At 39.0% G+C, this 18,980-nt stretch overlaps 1 protein-coding gene across 3 annotated transcripts; it reads right to left on the reverse strand.

The window, feature by feature from the left end:
• Nucleotides 1-1,245: 1,245 nt before the first annotated feature.
• On the reverse strand, nucleotides 1,246-16,275 carry LOC115430106 (fibroblast growth factor receptor 1-A-like). 3 transcript variants are annotated; one of them, XM_030149999.1, is made up of 17 exons: nucleotides 15,873-16,275; nucleotides 12,139-12,305; nucleotides 10,622-10,723; nucleotides 10,324-10,496; nucleotides 10,111-10,234; nucleotides 9,738-9,928; nucleotides 7,733-7,877; nucleotides 7,441-7,631; nucleotides 7,203-7,348; nucleotides 6,753-6,874; nucleotides 6,557-6,667; nucleotides 6,279-6,469; nucleotides 5,561-5,683; nucleotides 5,032-5,102; nucleotides 4,796-4,933; nucleotides 2,071-2,176; nucleotides 1,246-1,989 (listed from the first exon to the last, which is right to left on the reverse strand). In XM_030149999.1, the coding sequence occupies exons 2-17, from the start codon at nucleotides 12,254-12,256 to the stop codon at nucleotides 1,891-1,893; spliced, it is 2,151 nt and encodes a 716-aa protein (XP_030005859.1). In that variant the 5' UTR covers nucleotides 12,257-12,305; nucleotides 15,873-16,275; the 3' UTR covers nucleotides 1,246-1,890. The 3 variants fall into 3 exon arrangements, with proteins under 3 accessions (XP_030005859.1, XP_030005860.1, XP_030005861.1); XM_030150000.1 differs by having other exon boundaries at nucleotides 1,851-1,989; nucleotides 10,622-10,720; XM_030150001.1 differs by lacking the exon at nucleotides 10,622-10,723 and having other exon boundaries at nucleotides 1,851-1,989.
• Between the last annotated feature and the right edge of the window lie 2,705 nt (nucleotides 16,276-18,980).

Genomic DNA, 18,980 nt, shown 5'->3' on the forward strand with positions numbered 1-18,980 from the left:
TAAAAAAAAAAAAAAAGAGAGAACTTGATTTGAATTGGAAATCAGATTATGAGACTTTTAGGCAGCATTAACACATCCTGAATGTGACAAAAGGCAACCTTGCATTAAACCTCTTGCACTTATATGAAGGGTAGATCACTTTTACAGCCTAGTGTTTGTCTGTGGAGGTGTTAAGAAACCCAGTGGTGGACCTCTAATGTCTCACTTGGCCATCTGTCCAACGGGCTAATGGTCAACCCATAATGGCTGCTCACCTCCTCATTGTTATGGGCCATTAACTCCCAATGAACAGGGTGAGAAAGAAAACCAGGTTTGCCTCTTTGCGGCACCTTAGCAGGGAGGCTCGATATCTGTGAGTGTGTTCTGAAGTGTCACAGCTGACAGCAGGGCCACAGGGCAGGCGGCTATGTTAACAGCCCTCATTTCCAGGAATTAGAGGTGTTAAATAGCAGGCCAAAGAAAACCCACTGTTTACCAAAGCTATCTGGATTTGATTTATGTGCACAATCATTGCAAAAGAGGGACGTTCAGCAAAGACCTGAACCTAATGGCGAAAAAAGCATTCTCTGGAACAGATACAGATTTTCAGGGAAACCAGGAGAATAAAAAAAATTAAGTTACACAGGAATGAGAGGGAAGAGGAAGAATGGAGTGGAAGCCGGAGGTTGTTGTAAACGTTCAACCGAACAAGACTACTGATTTAATTTAGTCTGAGACTGTAACAAAATACGCTGCACACCAGGTACGCATTTGTAATGTCAGCCAGAAGCTAAAGAGAGGATAAAATGTTACAGACAGAACTATATGATGAATGGTCACGGAAGCCTCCTGTCATATATAACAATGTTTTTCCTCTCTGTTACCTCTGTGGGAAGGAAAAGGAGCTTCGGGCTCTGGGGAGCACCAAAAACCAGCCGCAGGAAGGTGAGTGTGTGTCTAAGAGTAAGATGTGTGAGGTCCAGATCTGTGAGATGGATGAGGCGAAGGTTCTTGCCAAGATCCTCTTCCTATTGTACATCTTTTTTTTCTGTCTAATAACACGCAGATGTTCAAGTGTAGAGTTCTTGTTCTATGCAGTGGGACTCATGCTTCATGTCCATACTCGCTGACACACTCCAAACACACTTTACACCGTTCACCAGTAAATAAAACACTATGGCTGTAATCAGCAGGTCAGTGGGTGTGATGTTTTTGCCTTGCGTCTTCTTTGGTGCCATTACACAACTGTCAAGAACCAAACGTGACTTGAGAAAGACATAAATATGTTAATTTATTGTATTAAAATGTACAAATGAGTAAGAATGCTACAAAGGCTGCTGACGGGAAAAATTTACAAATAAAATGCATCAAGTTATAAACGTCAAGTTCATATTTAGAACAATTATACATTTATTAATACATTTTGTTGTGCATTATGATGTTATTTTAACACTATCTATGTCTATCTGTCTTAATGAACATGTTAATCATTGATTTAGTTTTTCCCTCGTAGGGCTTCCACATATATAAGTAAAAAATATAATTTACAGTATTTACAGACATTATTAATACCTAAGCACATATGCTGTGGGCACTGCAGGAGACAAACACCGTACTCTCACCCCCAGTCCTTATTCAGTGGGTGAACTCCTTCTTTACACCCGTTATGAATGAGATGAGATGGTGTGTGAGCTGCTTCCTGAGGCCTTGCCGGGGAGCCACAGTCCAGGACAGCTGTTCTTCACATCACTCCTGCCAGAGCTTAAAGACTGCTGTAACATACGACAGAGGAGCAGCCAGTTCCTCCCGTTATCTGTGCTCCTTTGCCTGGCCTCGTGTGGGACTGCTGCTGCACCACGCAGCAGAGGAAATGGGATAAAGGTGATCCAGGAAGGGAGAGTCCCAGGACGCCTATGTGGAGTTAGAGGAATGGGCCGAAGCTGAGGGGCTGTACGTGTCGGATCTGACCGGAGAATACTGGACCAGAGGGATGGCCAGGTCCAAGTACTCCTGGAGAAAGACGTCCAGACAATCAATATTCAGTCCCCTTTCTGTTTTCCTGAATAAACATCCTGTTAGGCAACACGTTACCTGATTTGCCATGAGTGAAAGCGTGCGGTCTAAATCTTCCACCAGCTGTTGGAAAGTTGGCCTGCGAGATGGGATGGCGTGCCAGCAGTCCCTCATCATCAGATACCTGACAAAACCACAGAGCGACTGTTTATTATATGACTGTATCCATGTCACACCATCCTCTCTCAAAGACATGGACAAGACATCTTGTATGAGTTGCTCAATAAACTGCATTTCAAGCTTTTCAAAAGACTATCAGCAAGACACGCAAGTGGAAATGATGAATCAGAAGGAGATGAGGAAATGCCAGTAAAAATATGAATTCATGCACCTGGGTTTGTACACGTTTCAAGGTCAAATTCTAAGCACTTTTAAGGGTTATTTTCTAATTTTTCCAGCACAGCACCTCATCGCTGGGGTAAAATACATATCTACAGAATACATATATTCATGATTATTTTTTCACTTTTTATCACAATAATGTATTTTGTATTATGCTATAAGCATCTAAAATTATGTTTTGTAATAGCAAAATGTGTAGAAATTAAAAGAGAACACGAAGTTTTATCCAAAAAAAAGGGATGTCACTTGACGTTCTTCAGTCACACTGAGCCAAAGATCAAGATAAAACATTTACCTGGAGTTGACCTGAGAGCACACACTCATTTTCTTTTTTGACATAAAGTTTTGTTTTTCTACATGTATCACCTCTCTGTAAGTAGATTTGGCTTGACATCTAACCTGGCAGAGTTAATATTAAAAATAAATAAACAAATCACATCACAGAGTTAGAACTGCAAGCGAATCTAAGCACTTTTCAGACCTTCAAAACACAACAGTGAAATTCAAGCATTTTCAATTTTCCCGAATGAACTCTGATGCACAAATCAGCTACTCTCATGATTTACAAAGATAAGATTTACTGTGATTTGGGTCATAATGGTTTGTTAATGAAAAAAAGGTTTGGAATCATTGTATTGCATTGTTGTTAAGCAGCTTAGTGAAAACGTTATGAAATGGATGTTAAATTCATTCATTCATTACCTTCATTTACACTCTGAGATATACTAAGGACGCAACCTCATTTACAATAATATAGCCAAGACAAAGTGAAACATTTGAAACATACAATGGACATATCAGAAATACCAAAATTAAAAGTGACAAAGACGAATTAAAAACAGAAAGCTCTACTTAAAAACAGGAGCAGTTGGAGGCAAAATAAGATTGAATCATGAATTTAAAACAAAATATTTGAAACACACAATGCACATATCAGAAGTCCCTAAAGGTAAAAGTGAGAAAGATAAACTAAAAACAAAGACATCTACTTAAAAACAGGAGCAGCTGGAGGTAAAATAAGAAGTGATTAAGGATTTTAATTGTCCTAATGATAAAAGTGTGGCAAGTTTCAGATGGTTTTAGAGAGTGTTCCAGGTTTCAGGTGCACAGGAAGAAAAACTGGACTTTCCCAGTTCAGTACGCACTAAAAGATACTAAAGAGTTAATATAAGATGGTAAAAGACCAGTGAGGGCTTTAAAAACAAATAAAATCCAATGTCTATCACGCCTGTTGGATAGAGAGGGCCATTCAACTTTAGAATAAAGGTTACAATGGTGCGTGTTGTCGCTGTCATTTGTTATAAATCTCAGGGCTGAATGATAAACAGTGTCAAGGGAATGTAGGGTTGTAGCTGATTAAAACCTCCTCTATAAACCTCTGTTCATTGTTATGGTTTGTGTCCATTTCTTATTTAACGAGATTGAATCTATCAATCACTGGTAAGTGAACAGTCAACACCACCCCCACCCCTACCAACACAGCCCTGTGTGTTTCTTTTAAACACAGGGTTGTTGTGGTTAGTCGCTTAGGGAAGCTCAGGATTGATGCGTTCCAGTGTACAACATGTAAACACTGTAAAGTACCACTTGATTGTAACAGTCTTTTGTGGATGAGCCTAAATATAGCTTCAGAGGATCATGTTAATGTTTTTTTTTTCAAACTGAGTCATTAGACTGTAAGCCACAACATCAATGATATATGAAGGTGATTAACACACTGACATCAGTGTGTAAAAGGGTGTTCCGCAGGGATCCATCTACTGTTTATAGAAGTATAAACAATACAGGCTCATTTCCAAGTGATGGTTCAGTTTTTGAAATTGCAATCACTGTGTTATTTCAACATTAGATTGAGACATTTATTTGGGCTTTGCAAAAAAGATGAGGAACATAAAATACAAATCCGCATGCTGCAGTCTTCCATTTTCGACTCTGCCTTCAGGTAAATCACTGCTGATAATTACAATAATTACATAATGAGCCTTTCCTGTTATAATAACTACTGCTGCTGTATTTTTGTACATAGCTTTTTATAATTGGCATTTTATACTACCCCCTTAGGACACGTCACCTAAACACCAAAACATTTACACTGCACTGCCTCATGCCTAGTATTTAGGTTTATATTTAATTTGCACTATTTTACATTAAACCAGTTATAACACATGGAGTGATTTCGACTTGTTTGACACTAAATTACCCTCAGATAAATAAAGTCTGGTGGAAATGACAAAGCACAGACAGAAACAAACTGTATTGAAGCTCAGCTTGTTTGGAACCTAAAGCCTGAGCTGCTGCAGCTGTCTTTAAAGACAGTGTCAATTAACTGACTATTGTTGTGCATTTAGGAGCTCAGTTAACTCAGATGTGGGGGTTGGGTGATGAAGGTGTGTGTACTTACAGCTCCTGAGTACATGCAGAAGGTTTTTCCATGCGGTGTCCCTCCTTCAGCAGCTTAAAGAGCTCTTCTACAGGGACTCCAGGATAAGGAGACCCCCCGAGGGTGAAAATTTCCCAAAGGAGGACACCAAACGACCACCTGCAACAGGTAACAGAAGAGAAACACAAGTGTTACAGCAAGGAAGATGTTATGGGGAAAAACATGACTAAGGAGTAATTACAGGTTTTCCAACTCACACATCACTTTGGTGTGTATAGATACGATCAAATAACGCTTCTGGAGCCATCCACTTCACTGGTAAACGACCCTGTAAAAACATTCAAAAGGTAGTGGTCAAGTCTCTGTTTGTACATGCGATCCTGCTGACATTCTACTTCATCCTACTACGGTCATGAAAAAAATGATTAGACCACCCCTTGTTTTCTTCAATTTCTTGTTCATTTTAATGCCTGGTACAACTCAAGGTACATTTGTTTGGACAAATATAATGATACCAACAAAAATATCCCTTGAGTTTAATTTCAGAGCTGATATCTAGCCATTTTCCATCTTTTTCTTGATAATAACCAAAATCACTTCAGTTCTTACATCAATATCTATGGCATTGTATGGACAAAAACAGTGCTTTTAGGCATTCCATGTTTTCTTTTCTGTCTGTTTTAGTCACATGATACACACAGGAGTTAGTACTTGATTGCATGACCATTGTTTTTGATGACTTTTGATGGTCTAATAATTTTTTCTGTGACTGTATGTAACACGCACATTGGTTGTCTTCTTGTAGTAGTCGATGTGGTGGATATCTCGGGCCAGACCAAAGTCAGCTATCTTCATCACATTGTCTTCAGTGACCAGCACATTCCTGGCTGCCAGGTCTCTGTGAATACACTGCACAACAAAAAGGAGACAGACGGTTCATTACAGCAGGAGCCAGATCTCTTCATTCAATGGGATTTTGTGCATTGTTTTGCTTTAAACTTAGATGAGTTTTCGTGACATGGATTTTGGTGTCGAAGATCACTATTATTACTTTTATAGCAATGTGAAAAGAAATGTTAGCAATGACTATGTGAATTAATGCTGCATAATCTGGGCCGGGGAAACTACACTTAAATCAATAATTAAGCAGTGAACAAACTGTCACATTAACTAATAAACATTTGAAAAATAGCAATTAAATAATAACAATAATGAATAATATGAAATGAACTAAAACAAAAGGAGACATTTTGACCATTATGACAGGAAATGCACAGATGTAAGTACTTTGATTCCAAATGGATGAATTCCATGTAATGGTATTAGACACTGGTTCTTCATTAGATTTATTAGGATTACCTGTGTTCATAGTGTACAAGAATAAAAATTAAGAACAACTAATACCACTGTGAAACTAACTATAACCTAACAGAAAGAAAAATGAAACAAAATAGAAACAAAACCTGTAACTCTAATAACTCTTGTCTGGTCTTAATAAACTGACCTTTTTTGAAGCGAGGTACGCCATTCCTCTGGCCACCTGATAGGCGGCAGACACCAGCTCTCTGATCTCCAAAGTCCCCAAGGAAGCCTGCCTTGAGCCACTCCAGTACTCCAGTCCTGCTGGCCGTCGAGCTCGGAGGTATTCCCTCAGATTACCCTGTGAGGCGTATTCTACCACCACATACAGAGGACCTGTGGGGCACACACGAGACTGTGAGTTTTAGCATCACCTGCATAAATCCCTACTACAGTGGTTTTACACATTATCCAAACTCGTACCGTCCTGAGTGCAGGCCCCCAACAAGTTGATGATGTTCTTGTGTTTTCCGATCATCTTCATCATCTCCATTTCGGAGATCAGGTCAGACAGATCCTTCTCTGTGGCATCAGCTGTACAAAGTAGATGACATTACATTCATGTTAAAGACAGTTTTAGCAGTAATTGGGAAACATGATTGAAGTGAACTACTCTTACCTTTGAGCATCTTTACAGCCACTTTGGCAAGGCGAGTGGGCTTATTTTTATCAATCCCAACAGCTTCAGCCAGCACCACCTGACCAAAACAGCCCTCACCCAGAGGCTTCCCTAATGTGAGCCTTAGGAAAACAATTGACAGTATTACTTACAACCACATTAGGACTGAAAGAACAAACTGAAAAAACAGCTTGGGATAACTCATTTTGTCCCTGTCCTCTGTTTTATAAAGGAGCAGCACCTTTTGAGGATGGCCACACAATTAGGAATGAGTAGGGCAGTCTTCTTTTACTCTTCTTAAGTATAAAAAATCATTATCAATCTCTAACAATGGAACATAAAAAAATGACAGAGCAGCATTTTTGTTGCCTGAGAAGAAACAAACATCAAATAAAATATGGAAACTTGCTGATTGTTAATGCTTTATGCACAGTGTCATATCATAGTTACCTGTCACGAGGCAGTTCCCAGAGAGGATCATAAGGAAGTTCATACTCTGACACTCCTGGCAGGATACTGGTGGCTGCACTGGAGAGACGGGACTGACGCATCAAACACTTCCCAGACTGAAGAGAGGACGACGACTCAACTGACACCTGCAGACGAGTGAGAGCAGTGAGAACGCTGTGAGTTGTTGTGACTGCACACTAAAGCTAGAAAGTGATGGAAACACAGGCAGACACATTACCTGTCTCCTCAGAGGAATGCTCTTGGCTAATTTCTGGACCGCTAATTGACTGTTAAAGTCACTCTTCTTGGGAGCGCAGCAGAGTCTGCATATAATCGCCGTGGCAGTGAGGATGACGATAATGAAAAAGCCAAGGCAGTAGATGAAGATCTCCAAATATGTCTGAGAGGGCACCGGGGAGGGGGGCATGTCTAAGAGGAGGATGGAAGAAATGAGATCACAATCATTAGTAGACGGTTGAGTCTCAAGGCAACAGAAGGAATCAAACTCTGTGGTTTCTATCGTAACCTACCGTCAACTACAGTGAGCCACGCAGAGTGATGAGAGACTCCAATGGAGTTTCCCGCAAGGCAAGTGTACTCTCCAGTATCTTCCAGAGTCACATTCTTCAGAGTCAAAACTTCCATTTCCTTATCTGTTGTGTTCAGACCTGCAGTCTGAAAAAAAGAGGTGAGCTTAAATGAAAATCAAACACCAACAAGGAGCGTCATGTACAACAAACCCCGCCCCTCACACCAATTGTAGCTTATTTTGGCATCAATCCAGCTGATGTCAGCATAGACATAGTCAAATTATGGCCATTATAAGTAAATGGGGGAAAATAAAGATTTTGAAAATTCATTAAAAATTTGAACTTTGACCTACTTTTCCCAAAATGTAATCACATCTATTCTGGGTCACTGGCAATCTATAAACCCAATTTGGTATGAATTCAACCAGTAGTTTTAATGCTAAAGTTTTAACAAAGAAACAAACCGAGCCAAAAACAATACCCCTTGCCTCCCCTTCAGGGATGGGGTAATTAGAAATATTTAGTGGTGGATGTGCTCATTTAACTTACTCCTAGCTAATCATTCTTAATTAATTTGAGTTTAATGTTCAGTGATCCAGATTCAACTCTGTATATAGGTTGTCAATACTTTGAATTGTTTAAATCAACAGACATCCGCGGTGATAGTGGTTATGTAATCAGCTTCCTTTTCCGACATATCCATATTTTATTGGACTTTAAACATCCACTATCAGTCGACGTTAACATTCATAATACATATGAGGCTCTTGGCTACATGTCAGACAAAACAAACCACACTGGCTGAGCGTTTTTCATCATGGCTCCACATCCATCACAGATGTGGTTTTTCTCTACTCTGTGAAAGAGAAATACATCCAGTCTCATACAGTATGGACGGACACAGCCACCACTAGTGAAGGTTAAAAAAGACACGTCATTTTAATGTCAATAAATTATAGCAGACCACTTATATGCAAACCTCTTTAAGTGCTGCTGCTGTAATACATTTATAGATTCTGGTTTATACATGCTGTATATTACAGCTGTCAAAAGTGTAGGGACTAAACTGTAAAGTTTCACACAGCTAAGATTTTCTGTTTGGTGTTTGTGTCAAATTCAAAGCGTATCAGTGTAAATAGTTTTCAGTTTTTATTTGATCTTTCTAACTGCAGCTCACCTGCATAGTTTTATCTTTGGAGCATCCGTTTATTAATTAAAAGGTTTTTTTTTTTAACCTGGGAGACAGCTTGACAATAGATGTGATTAAGAAGTTACAATGACAGAACTATCAAAGGATTCTGCCACGTAGGCCTATTTGTTTTCTGAAATGTACCATTAATTTTAAATCAACCTCGTAGCATATCTTAACTTCACTGGCTAATGTAAGCACTAATTTGGTTCTGCATGGTCCTGCAGCAAAGCTGACATGACTGTAGTCACAAATAATTATGTGTTCATTTGGCAGACAGATTTCCTTGGGAGTATTAACCATACTTGGTGGACAGTGTTTTGGTATGATAGGAGTCAGATTTGTCCCAACTGCATGTCTAAATATCGTCCCCTCTGGCTCCAAAACACCAAGATGTTGTTAAACTTAAGTTTTCAAAACAGTAGTATATAATCCACATGTGACATAAAAAGTGGCTATAGCCATTTTTTTTTCTCTTTTTTTTTTTTTTAACATATGGTATAAAATTCGGGTGGATAGTTTTAGAAAATTGGTTGGACTAATCTAAGCTCAAACTTTCAAAACTTTGTCCAATTTTTTTTTTTATTTATTTTTTTTTAATCAAAACCTTGAAATACAGCCATTAAATGTGATGCTGTACCTGTCACAGTGGTAAAGAAAATGTCTGTCAAATTTGAAAAGAATCAAGTGAGTAGTCTTTGATAAATCATTTGGACAATCTGGAACAGATGGATGGAATTCCTGGTATATAATATATACCCCCACTGTATAAAAACAGCTGTTGTAGCCTGCTTGAGGTGAATAAGCAGTACGTACCTTGAGAACAAGGACATATGGGTGTCCATCTGGTCCCTCTCTGCTGCCGTTGACAGTGATATGTTTGAGCCACTGGATGTGAGGCTGTGGGTCACTGAACACTCGACACACAAACTCCACATTGCTTCCAATAACTGCAGTTTGGTTTGCTGGAAGACCTGCCTGTAGGATGGGTCTGTGAGGAGAACGCTCTGAAATAGACAGTTGTCATAACTGTAAGTCAGCTCCAACACAGACAAGCCAACTATACAACAAAGTCCAGATAAGGCAAAGCAAATGTGTCTGTACAGCACAATTCATACACAGGGCAATTCACAGTGCTTTACAAAAAGAGACAAGTTAAAACACAATTACAATTAATAATCTCTCTTACCTACTACATCCAGCAGGTAGGTGTGTGTGAGCCGCCCGTATTCATTCTCCACCACACAGGTGTAGTTACCTTTATCAGATGGAACTACCGACTCCATTATTAGAGTCCACATGTGGTCTCTGATCTAAAAGATGGTGCATAGAAGAAATTATGAAAAAGGTGGTCAAATATCTGATGCAATACCTTTGTTTCTCTTTATAAACAGTTGCCCACCTTAAACCCTCCAATCCTTTGGTCTTTCTTGAACTCTTTTCCGTTCTTGTACCAGTGAAGCGAGGGAGTGGGGTTCCCCGTCGCCTGGCATCGAAACTTTACAGTCTTACTGGCAGGAACAGCGTGGAGCTGTTTCTCCATCTTCTCTGGCATTACCCACTGGGGTGCCAAAGCTGATGAAGAGAAAAAGCTGAGTAAATATCATGAGCACATGTATCTGAAACTGCATTCATCTGTATTTTCATATCACAAGAGCAAAAACATAGTAAGACAACAGAAAAAAAAGACTAAGGCTTACGTTGAAGCTTTTCATTGCTTGTTGATAATTCATTGGACAGTTTATTTTCCTCTGAGGATGACTCATCATCTTCTTCATCTTCAGAGGATTTAAGTGTGTCTGCTAAAAAAGACGGAAGATGTTTAGGATCTACCCCCAAAAAATCTGTTTTCAAATGTGTGCAAATAGTAAAGGCCAATTTTAGGGCTTATTAGTGAGATTCTCAGATGTCTCTTCAAGAGACAATGAAAGCAGCTTGTGGATTAACCTCTAACCTTTGAGCTCTGCTCAGTGAAAAGGGTCACTGTGAATGCCTTCCTTCTCCACAAATAGGCAGACAGGAGCTGTCGCCACAGCACAGTACTACACCCAACCACTTCCGAAACTTCAGAGACCTCCTCCCTATCTGCCCTGGCCATTAACAGCATAAAACACACACTGCATGCTCAAAGCTAGACGAAGGTGAATAGGAGAAATAATCCACTGAGACACATGTGAACTGCTGTAAAACCTTGTGTTGTGGTGCTGATAATATATAGATTATATTAAATGTTCAGCTACTGTTAACACATCAAACAGTTTATAAAAACAGCAGCCATGGCTTTGCTGCTGGTTAGACAGGGTTGGGTTTTAGAGATGCATTTTTACAAGAACTGAGCAGAGTTCACAAGGCCTAACAGGAATACTTCATGTTTAACTGGGCTTATCCCCTGTCTCCGAAACAGGAGAGTGGTTGGATTTCAAAAGGGTAAAACTCCTCAGCTGAATGTGGTGGGAAATTGAAAGCAGGCTTTGTTTATGAAAAAACGACTGCAGCAGAGAGGCTAAATTTGATGTGCTCTTGTCTGTGAGAAAAACAAGAATTTACAGGCCAAAAAACAACACTATCACATAGACCTGCACTCAGCTGGAATCCAGATGGTTCGAGCACAAACAACAAACACACACACACACATAAAGGTATATACACACATACATATATGCATATGCACAAACTCAGACTTGGTGCAAATACTTGCAGGAGGTATTCAGAAAGTGAATGTTTTGTGGAAGTTAATGCTTGTATTTGTGTTGACTTGATTACCCACAGCCAGTGTGAGTGGCCGTAATGCCCGGCTCTGAGACTGTGTGCATCTGTTACTGTGCAGTCTGTGTCTGGACAGGATATACAGACCATAACCAGCACCTTAAGAGCCAAGCCTCGGTTACACCATGAAAAATTACTTTAACCAGTTTCAGATGCTTCAAAGCCAAAACCAGCCAAACCTAGAAAAAGTCACTTTCCCATTAAAGAAATTCTCTCATTGGAAAGTTTTATAACCTTTTATATAATGAAGTGTCTGAAATGGCATGACCACGGCTGGTCCCAGACATAAAAGAGCCCAGACAAAAGAGAGGAGGAAAGGCCCCAAACAACAGCAACACCGCTTAAAAATAGTCAAGTACAACCAGTAACTGTCAGTTTCACGTGTGTCTGCAAAGTGAAAGACATGCAAAAGGAAAAGCACACATTACACACAACCTGACTAGTGTCTTACCAGTGTCTGTGTCCTCTGCGGCTGGTCTGGACTGAGCCGGAGGAACCAGAACCAGCAGAACCACCAGGTTCCAGGACAGCAGCAGCAGAAAGCAGCGGGGTGAAGACATTGTGTCCATGGAGTCTAACACATCAATGTTTTATGGCGACTTCCAGACTGGGAGGAAACTGTAGAGAGACAGCAACATTAAGACAAGAAACTCATAATACTTACTGCTTTTCCTTAAAGGCTTTTAAAGGCAAAATAACTGCCATCACTGTTGCCCATTTTCCAAAAGATAAATTACTTTTAAAATAGATTTCCTGCCTGAAATGAAGCCAATGGGTTGTATTCATGCATGCATTATGATTTTTTAACATTTATTTCTCATCAAAGAAATCATGGAAAAATATAATTTTAATAACATACTGGAAAATATTAATTTCTTAAAGTAACTGTTTTTTCTTGCTTAAACAACTGTTACCATAGAAAATAAGAAAAGAGCACAAAAAAAACTTAAATGATACAAAATTTTCCTTCACTTAAAAATGAGTTAAATTCTCAAAGTCCCTGCACTGCAGAGCTAACCAGTTCATGAAAACAGAAGGAAAGGATTTTGTTGGTTTGGTAGTTGCATGCAATGAAAAGTTTGCCTTTTGGCAGCTCTAGTCCCAGGTATGGAGGCATTATGAGGAGACAGGTTCTGCTTAAAACTGCATTTCCCCAACAAATCAAAACAAAAGCCAGAAAATGCTCACTCTGGAAGATGGACTGGCCTACTGTATTTAAATGGTCTGTTCTTTTTATCTCTAAAAATCAGTACTTTAGGACAGTTACTTTAAAGGAATGTCTTTTTCTATGACTTGTATGTAACAACTATAAATTCCTGAACTTGTTTCTTTTGTCTAACAGTCTAAAACCACTCAGTCGCAGAAGCTGGTATGTGGATGTTTGACTTACAGGCTTTCACTGCCTCAGACAGTGTTGCCCTAAAGTTTTCTCATACTGCCAGGCAACTCACACTTGTGCAGCTGTTTCTCTGTGAGGTGAGGAGATGGTGATGTGGGCCCATAAACCTTTGACACCCACAGTTACCCCCCTTTAGCTCACCTGTGACTACTAAATATCTGTCAAGTGTCAAACAAAACATTGTGGCAGTAAATCACACGTCGACAGACATGCTCGCTGCCTAAAACAAACAGTCAGGCAGACATTTCTACCCCGGTTTCCACTCCACATCCCCATTTGCTCCAAGAAGGTGTGAAATAGTGCTCTGCTTCTGGCAAACACATTAACTTACCGAGGAGAGAAAAAGTTCACTTAAGCTAAACTATGCTCCGAACACTGAAGGACAGTAAATTTAGACACTCATCAGCTTATGAGCCTCATAAACAAGATGAACACTACTTGGCTGCCATCACCGAACCCTCAGCTTGTACTTTCCTTCCGAGGACATTACAGAGGACATTCTCTGTACCTACTAATACACTGAGCCATCCCATTACTGCGTCTGTCCTTCAGTTCACTGCATACTCTGCACCGACAAACACAAGCATGCGTGTGGTGTATGTGCATGTGGTTGAGGGTGGCGTCCCTGGTATGAGGAGCATAACAGCAGAGCGTGCCAGATTTATGAAGACATAATTACTGCATCATACACACACATATGGAGAGCACATTTTGATCTGAGCGGTCTCTTAAATTAATGAGAGTTCTATGCAGATTAAAAAGGGTTTTGTCTCACATAGCTGTACAAGAAAAAAAGTCAACTTCTAAGCTCTGAAGAGCTCTTTCTTGTTTGACGCCCGGGCTTTCAGACATCCAGCTCTGTCTAACAAACACCCACACACAAATACAAACATATGCAGCAAACATTCACACAGGGAACGGTTTCAGTTACAACACCCTTCACTGCAGGCTGACATCAGAGGCCAGCTTCAGCTTATTACAATATACACACAAATATATTCTATGAATGTGTACTTCGTCAAAGGTTTCTTATAGAAATCCCAAATGATACAGTAAGGTTGATCATTTAGACAGTTTGTCCACTAGAGAGCACTACACATGTCAGACTCATCACATTTTAAGATGTATCATAGAAGTCTGCATCTGAATATGGTTTGAGGTAAAAAAACAAAACAAAACAAACAACAAAAAACTCAGTGTGCAGTGTGATATTTGTTAATGTATTTTGTATTTTATGTATTTTCATATACACCTGGACTACTGCAGCACTGCTGTGATGTTAAATTCTCCTCTGAAAAAGTTTTATGGATGTCCTTAACTTGGGAAACTAGCATTTAAAGGTAAAGTCAATGTGGACAGGTTTTTAACGTAAAAATGGGCAATGCATGACAAAAAATTCAAAATACTAAGAAGCTACTGCAGTTCATTGTAAAGCTGTGCTCATTTTGTATTCAGCACTGAATATTTGGAACAAGTTTTGGTTTATAGTTCGGCTACTTGCATAAATTTTTCTTGGCTGTATTTGTAATTTGTTTCTCCGTTGACTCTACTTCACCCATGGAGATGGGAAACATTTTCACTAAAATATTCATCAGAAACCATTTTGTATAAGTCAGTATTCATTTTTCTAGCAAAAAAAACAAACCCATTTGCTAGTGTGAGGTTTTCAGGAGTGAAGACCAACTCCTTTCTTTCTGTCTCTGGCCTCTAACATACTCCATCTATTCCCCTGCTCTTAATAACTGATCTCTCATTTCCCTCTACCGTGTCTATTAAACTTCCAGTGCTGAACCCCTCACCTACACACCAGATTCTGCATCAGGCTGGCAGCCCTGGATTGTTTTCATTTTAACATACCAGCCACTCATCCATCTCAGCTGAGACCAGCTCACTGAGTGCAAAACAGGAAGAGGGATCATGCTGAGCTGGAGGTAGAAGGCTACGCACCTCATGGAGAGAGAGATGAGGGGGATAATCATGCAGATGAAGCAAAGGTGTGAAAGATGATCTACATTTTCAGTGCAGCTGAGTATTTACACGATAATAGCAGAAAGTCTTATACCAACATGAATACATTAAGTCTCATGCGATGATTTAGTGCAGTTAGTGGTCTGTGTAAATATACAGCAGGATCCTCTAGTTTGTGGAGGCTCAGTGACACAATGAGTCACAACTCCTCATGCACATGCCACATATTTCAGCATTTCAGCTTGATGATGGTTTACAACCTGAGCCCAGAGATAGATTACTATCAGATCAGTGTGACAGTAAACATGCACTGTTAAAGTCTCATTGAACAGACAGTAGAAACAAATGACATATATGAACCTGGAGTTTTTATTTTGATCTGTAACTACAACAAACAGCTGTTCTATCCTCCAAGACACAGCTTCATTTAAAAAACAAAACAAAAACATCCATTGCAAATAACATTCTATTAAAAATGTATCTGAAAAAAAATGCTGTTTCCATCCAGGACAAAAAAAGCAGAAACCTTTACTTTACTGGAGCTGAAGAGAACATAACTTATGAGAATGCATTAACAGCAAAATTAAGCTAATTCCGCTCAAGTTTCAAAAGAAACATTTACATTACAACTGTTAGCTTTGATAACGGGATGTTTTTCCTGCTAAAGTTAATTCTTACCTAGCTAGGTTAACTGCAGTGCTAGCTTAAATCACTTTAAAAGGCTAAAAGTGGCTAGCGTTAAACTGCTAAACAAACACTTCGGCTAAAACTACTGAGCAGAAAACTAAAAAACAGGAGTATTTTAAAGAAAATCTTACCTGTATTATTGAGTTTAGTTGAATCCGGGGACGTGGAGTTTATGAATCAAAGGTTAACCGACTGTGGACGTTGTTGTCCAGGATTAAAAGCCGATCGCTCCAACTTCTTCACCGGGCAGACTCGTCCAATAATCCGTGTGTTTTTCCAGATGTGAATTTATGACCCAGTTCAGCTGACTCACACACGGTTTACCTGCCGAAACACATCTTTACAATCACATACAATCCCGGCAGCGTTACTCCAAGTCAAACCTTCTCCGCTCGACAGAAAACGTGGGAAAAGTGCAGTTCATTGACGGTATTGTCTCAGTATACACTCCGAGGAAGAAACGCCTCCAGTGGGAGTTTCCACCAGTGACCCTCCACTCTCAGTCCCCAGTCCCCAGGGCCATCAATTCATTCACTCCATTCAGTGTCGCAATCCTGCCCCTGCACCAGGAACCAGTGTGTGTGTGTGTGTGTGTGTGTGTGTGTGTGTGTGTGTGTGTGTGTGTGTGTGTGTGTGTGTGTGTGTGTGTTGTGTGTGTGTGTGTGTGTGTCCGCCCCTCTGCCTCTTTCCCTCTTTTTTCTTTCAGGAGCAGCAGAAGGAGCAGGATTTCCTCTCCTTTTAATTCCTGCTGTACATGGTCTGGCCACTTGAAGAGTTTAACCATCGATTTCTGTTAATGATTGTAAAATTATCCCGTCCAGCAAAGCCCTTACTAAGCACCAAGTGTGCCTTTTTGGCAAACTTGTGGAATTATGTCCAAAAAAAAATTTAAAAAATTCATACAGTTTGTTTTTAATTCTTTTACACTTTTTTCTTTTTCATCAACTTGAGCCGTAAATAAAAATACCAAATACTCAATAATTGTCACATTTTTTTTACCCTTTAAATGCCGTGTTTGTAAGTTAACAAACCTTTTTTTTTTCTTTTGATGCAAAAAAACACAAAATATATATATATTTTTTCAATATACTACATAAAAAGTGGATCGCATATTATTTGATTTTTGCAGCCTGGCATATGTCAATGATTAACAGCAACACTGGTTAATTTGCATTATTATTTTTGGCGCTTGGTCAAATGTTCAGAAATACTAGCATCTGTCACCAAGTGTGCATAAAATGCACACCTATAAATCAAACTATTAAATATTATATATTGATTTATTTTTCTGCTCTAATTTGATTTTATTTCTGTAAATCAAAGTCAGCCCCAATCATACATATCAAATGGAGGAAATAGTGCATTTCTGTAAATTTCCCTATGGGATGAATAAAGTATCTATCTATCTATCTATCTATCTATCTATCTATCTATCTATCTATCTATCTATCTATCTATCTATCTATTAGTCACACTTGGGAGACAGATGCTCTTGTAATTTTCTTTTGTTTACAATGTGCAAATTTTAGTTGGTGGCCAGAATTTTAAAGATCATGCAAAAATGAACAACTTTTGAATTCTAACCTTATTTAAATTGGGAAAAATAACATGAAGTTTTTTAACACAAAGTGCAAAGTGTGCCTAAAAGGCGCACCCGGATACCGGAGGGTTAACTGTATTAACTTTCAGACCCTTCAGTGTCTTAACCCATAAAGACCCAGTGGTACTTTTATGGTAGTTCCCAAATGAACTTTTCTGTATATTAACCTTTCTTAAGTGATTTATCAGCATTTATTGTAATATTATTAGGTATCCTAAGGTATTTTTACATTTACATTTGGGATTCTTAAAAATAGTGTCTTCTGAAAGCTCTCTTTGTAAGGAAAATAATGATACCTTGTTTGTAAAGATATCTTCATTAATACAAAAGTTATTGCATACTGGAGTTAAGCAAAATAGGTACTTTTTCGACCATTTTCGGCCATTTTGACCCAAATGAAAAAATAGGCATTTTCAAATGTTTTATAAATAAAACTACAAATAATGGTACCAAGCTTCCTAAAACATGTCTTCATGACATATCTAGATAGTATTTCATGTTTATAGCATGAAAAGAATAATATGTTAGGTTCTTTCTGAATAATTAAAAGTTAAAATACCCCCAATATTTAAATTTTAAGCATGCAAAACCTGGCAATATCAAGCGACAGGCCGACCTATTTGTCTGTATCTTACATAATAATAGGCCTATTCCCATAAAAATGGTATCATTGGACTCCTGAGACTAACAGCTATACAATGGTATTTCATAAAGGAAGATTAAAAGTTAAATTCATTTTTTAAATTGACAAATATTGAAGTTATTTGATCGAATTCAGCCAACGAAAGAAAAAAACTTTTCATCCTGTACACAGACTTAGTCATTCATAACATTAAATGTGAGATGGACATGGATGCAGCAACAGTTCCTCTGCATAGCATTCCAATAACGTGAAAAAAAAATTGTGGTTAATATTAAAGCAATTTTTTCCATTAGTCTTCCAGAGACTTTATTTTGAAAAGCGACCGTTTCCGCCCTTGCCTCACAACCGCTAAACTCAGGTGTGCCGTTTTATGAATAAGTAGTAACACAAGCTAAAGAGATGAGCAAAAAAAAATTCACTGGAGAACTTTTTCGGGAAGAAACAAGGAAACGATGAGGCTACAGAAGCCATTTCCACTCACATCAGCCACGCTGGCTGGGATACCTAATATTATCTTCTGTATTTAGCATTTTTTCCTGTATTTTCCTGTATTTAATTTGCTGATCATGTAGATATCCTTCCTTCCTACTATATAATACACGTTCTGTGTCCCATCGATGTTGCAGCACAGGAGGGCGTTTGTACGGATTTTCCTCAGCCTTCACAGGCCCGATCGCCACCAAACCCAAATGAATAGAAACATTACCTGACTATCTACTAGGCACAATTTTATATCCATATTCAAATGTTGTGAGGTATACTGCACGATTTTAGCCTCTCTCTACTTTGAATTCTTCATCCCTACTGTCATACTCCATTTTCAGAAGTGGTTATGCTGCCGTTCATGAAATTTCTACTGCTAGCAGATGATGCTACAATGTGAAGGCTGCAATTCACTACCGCTGTATGAATGTAATCATGCTTGACAGGCCAAACAAATACATGCTCTTCCCTTCATGCCTCACATGTTGGCTCAAACTATTACCCGCACAATGC

Source organism: Sphaeramia orbicularis, chromosome 12, assembly GCF_902148855.1.
Source record: "Sphaeramia orbicularis chromosome 12, fSphaOr1.1, whole genome shotgun sequence".
NCBI lineage: Eukaryota > Metazoa > Chordata > Actinopteri > Kurtiformes > Apogonidae > Sphaeramia > Sphaeramia orbicularis.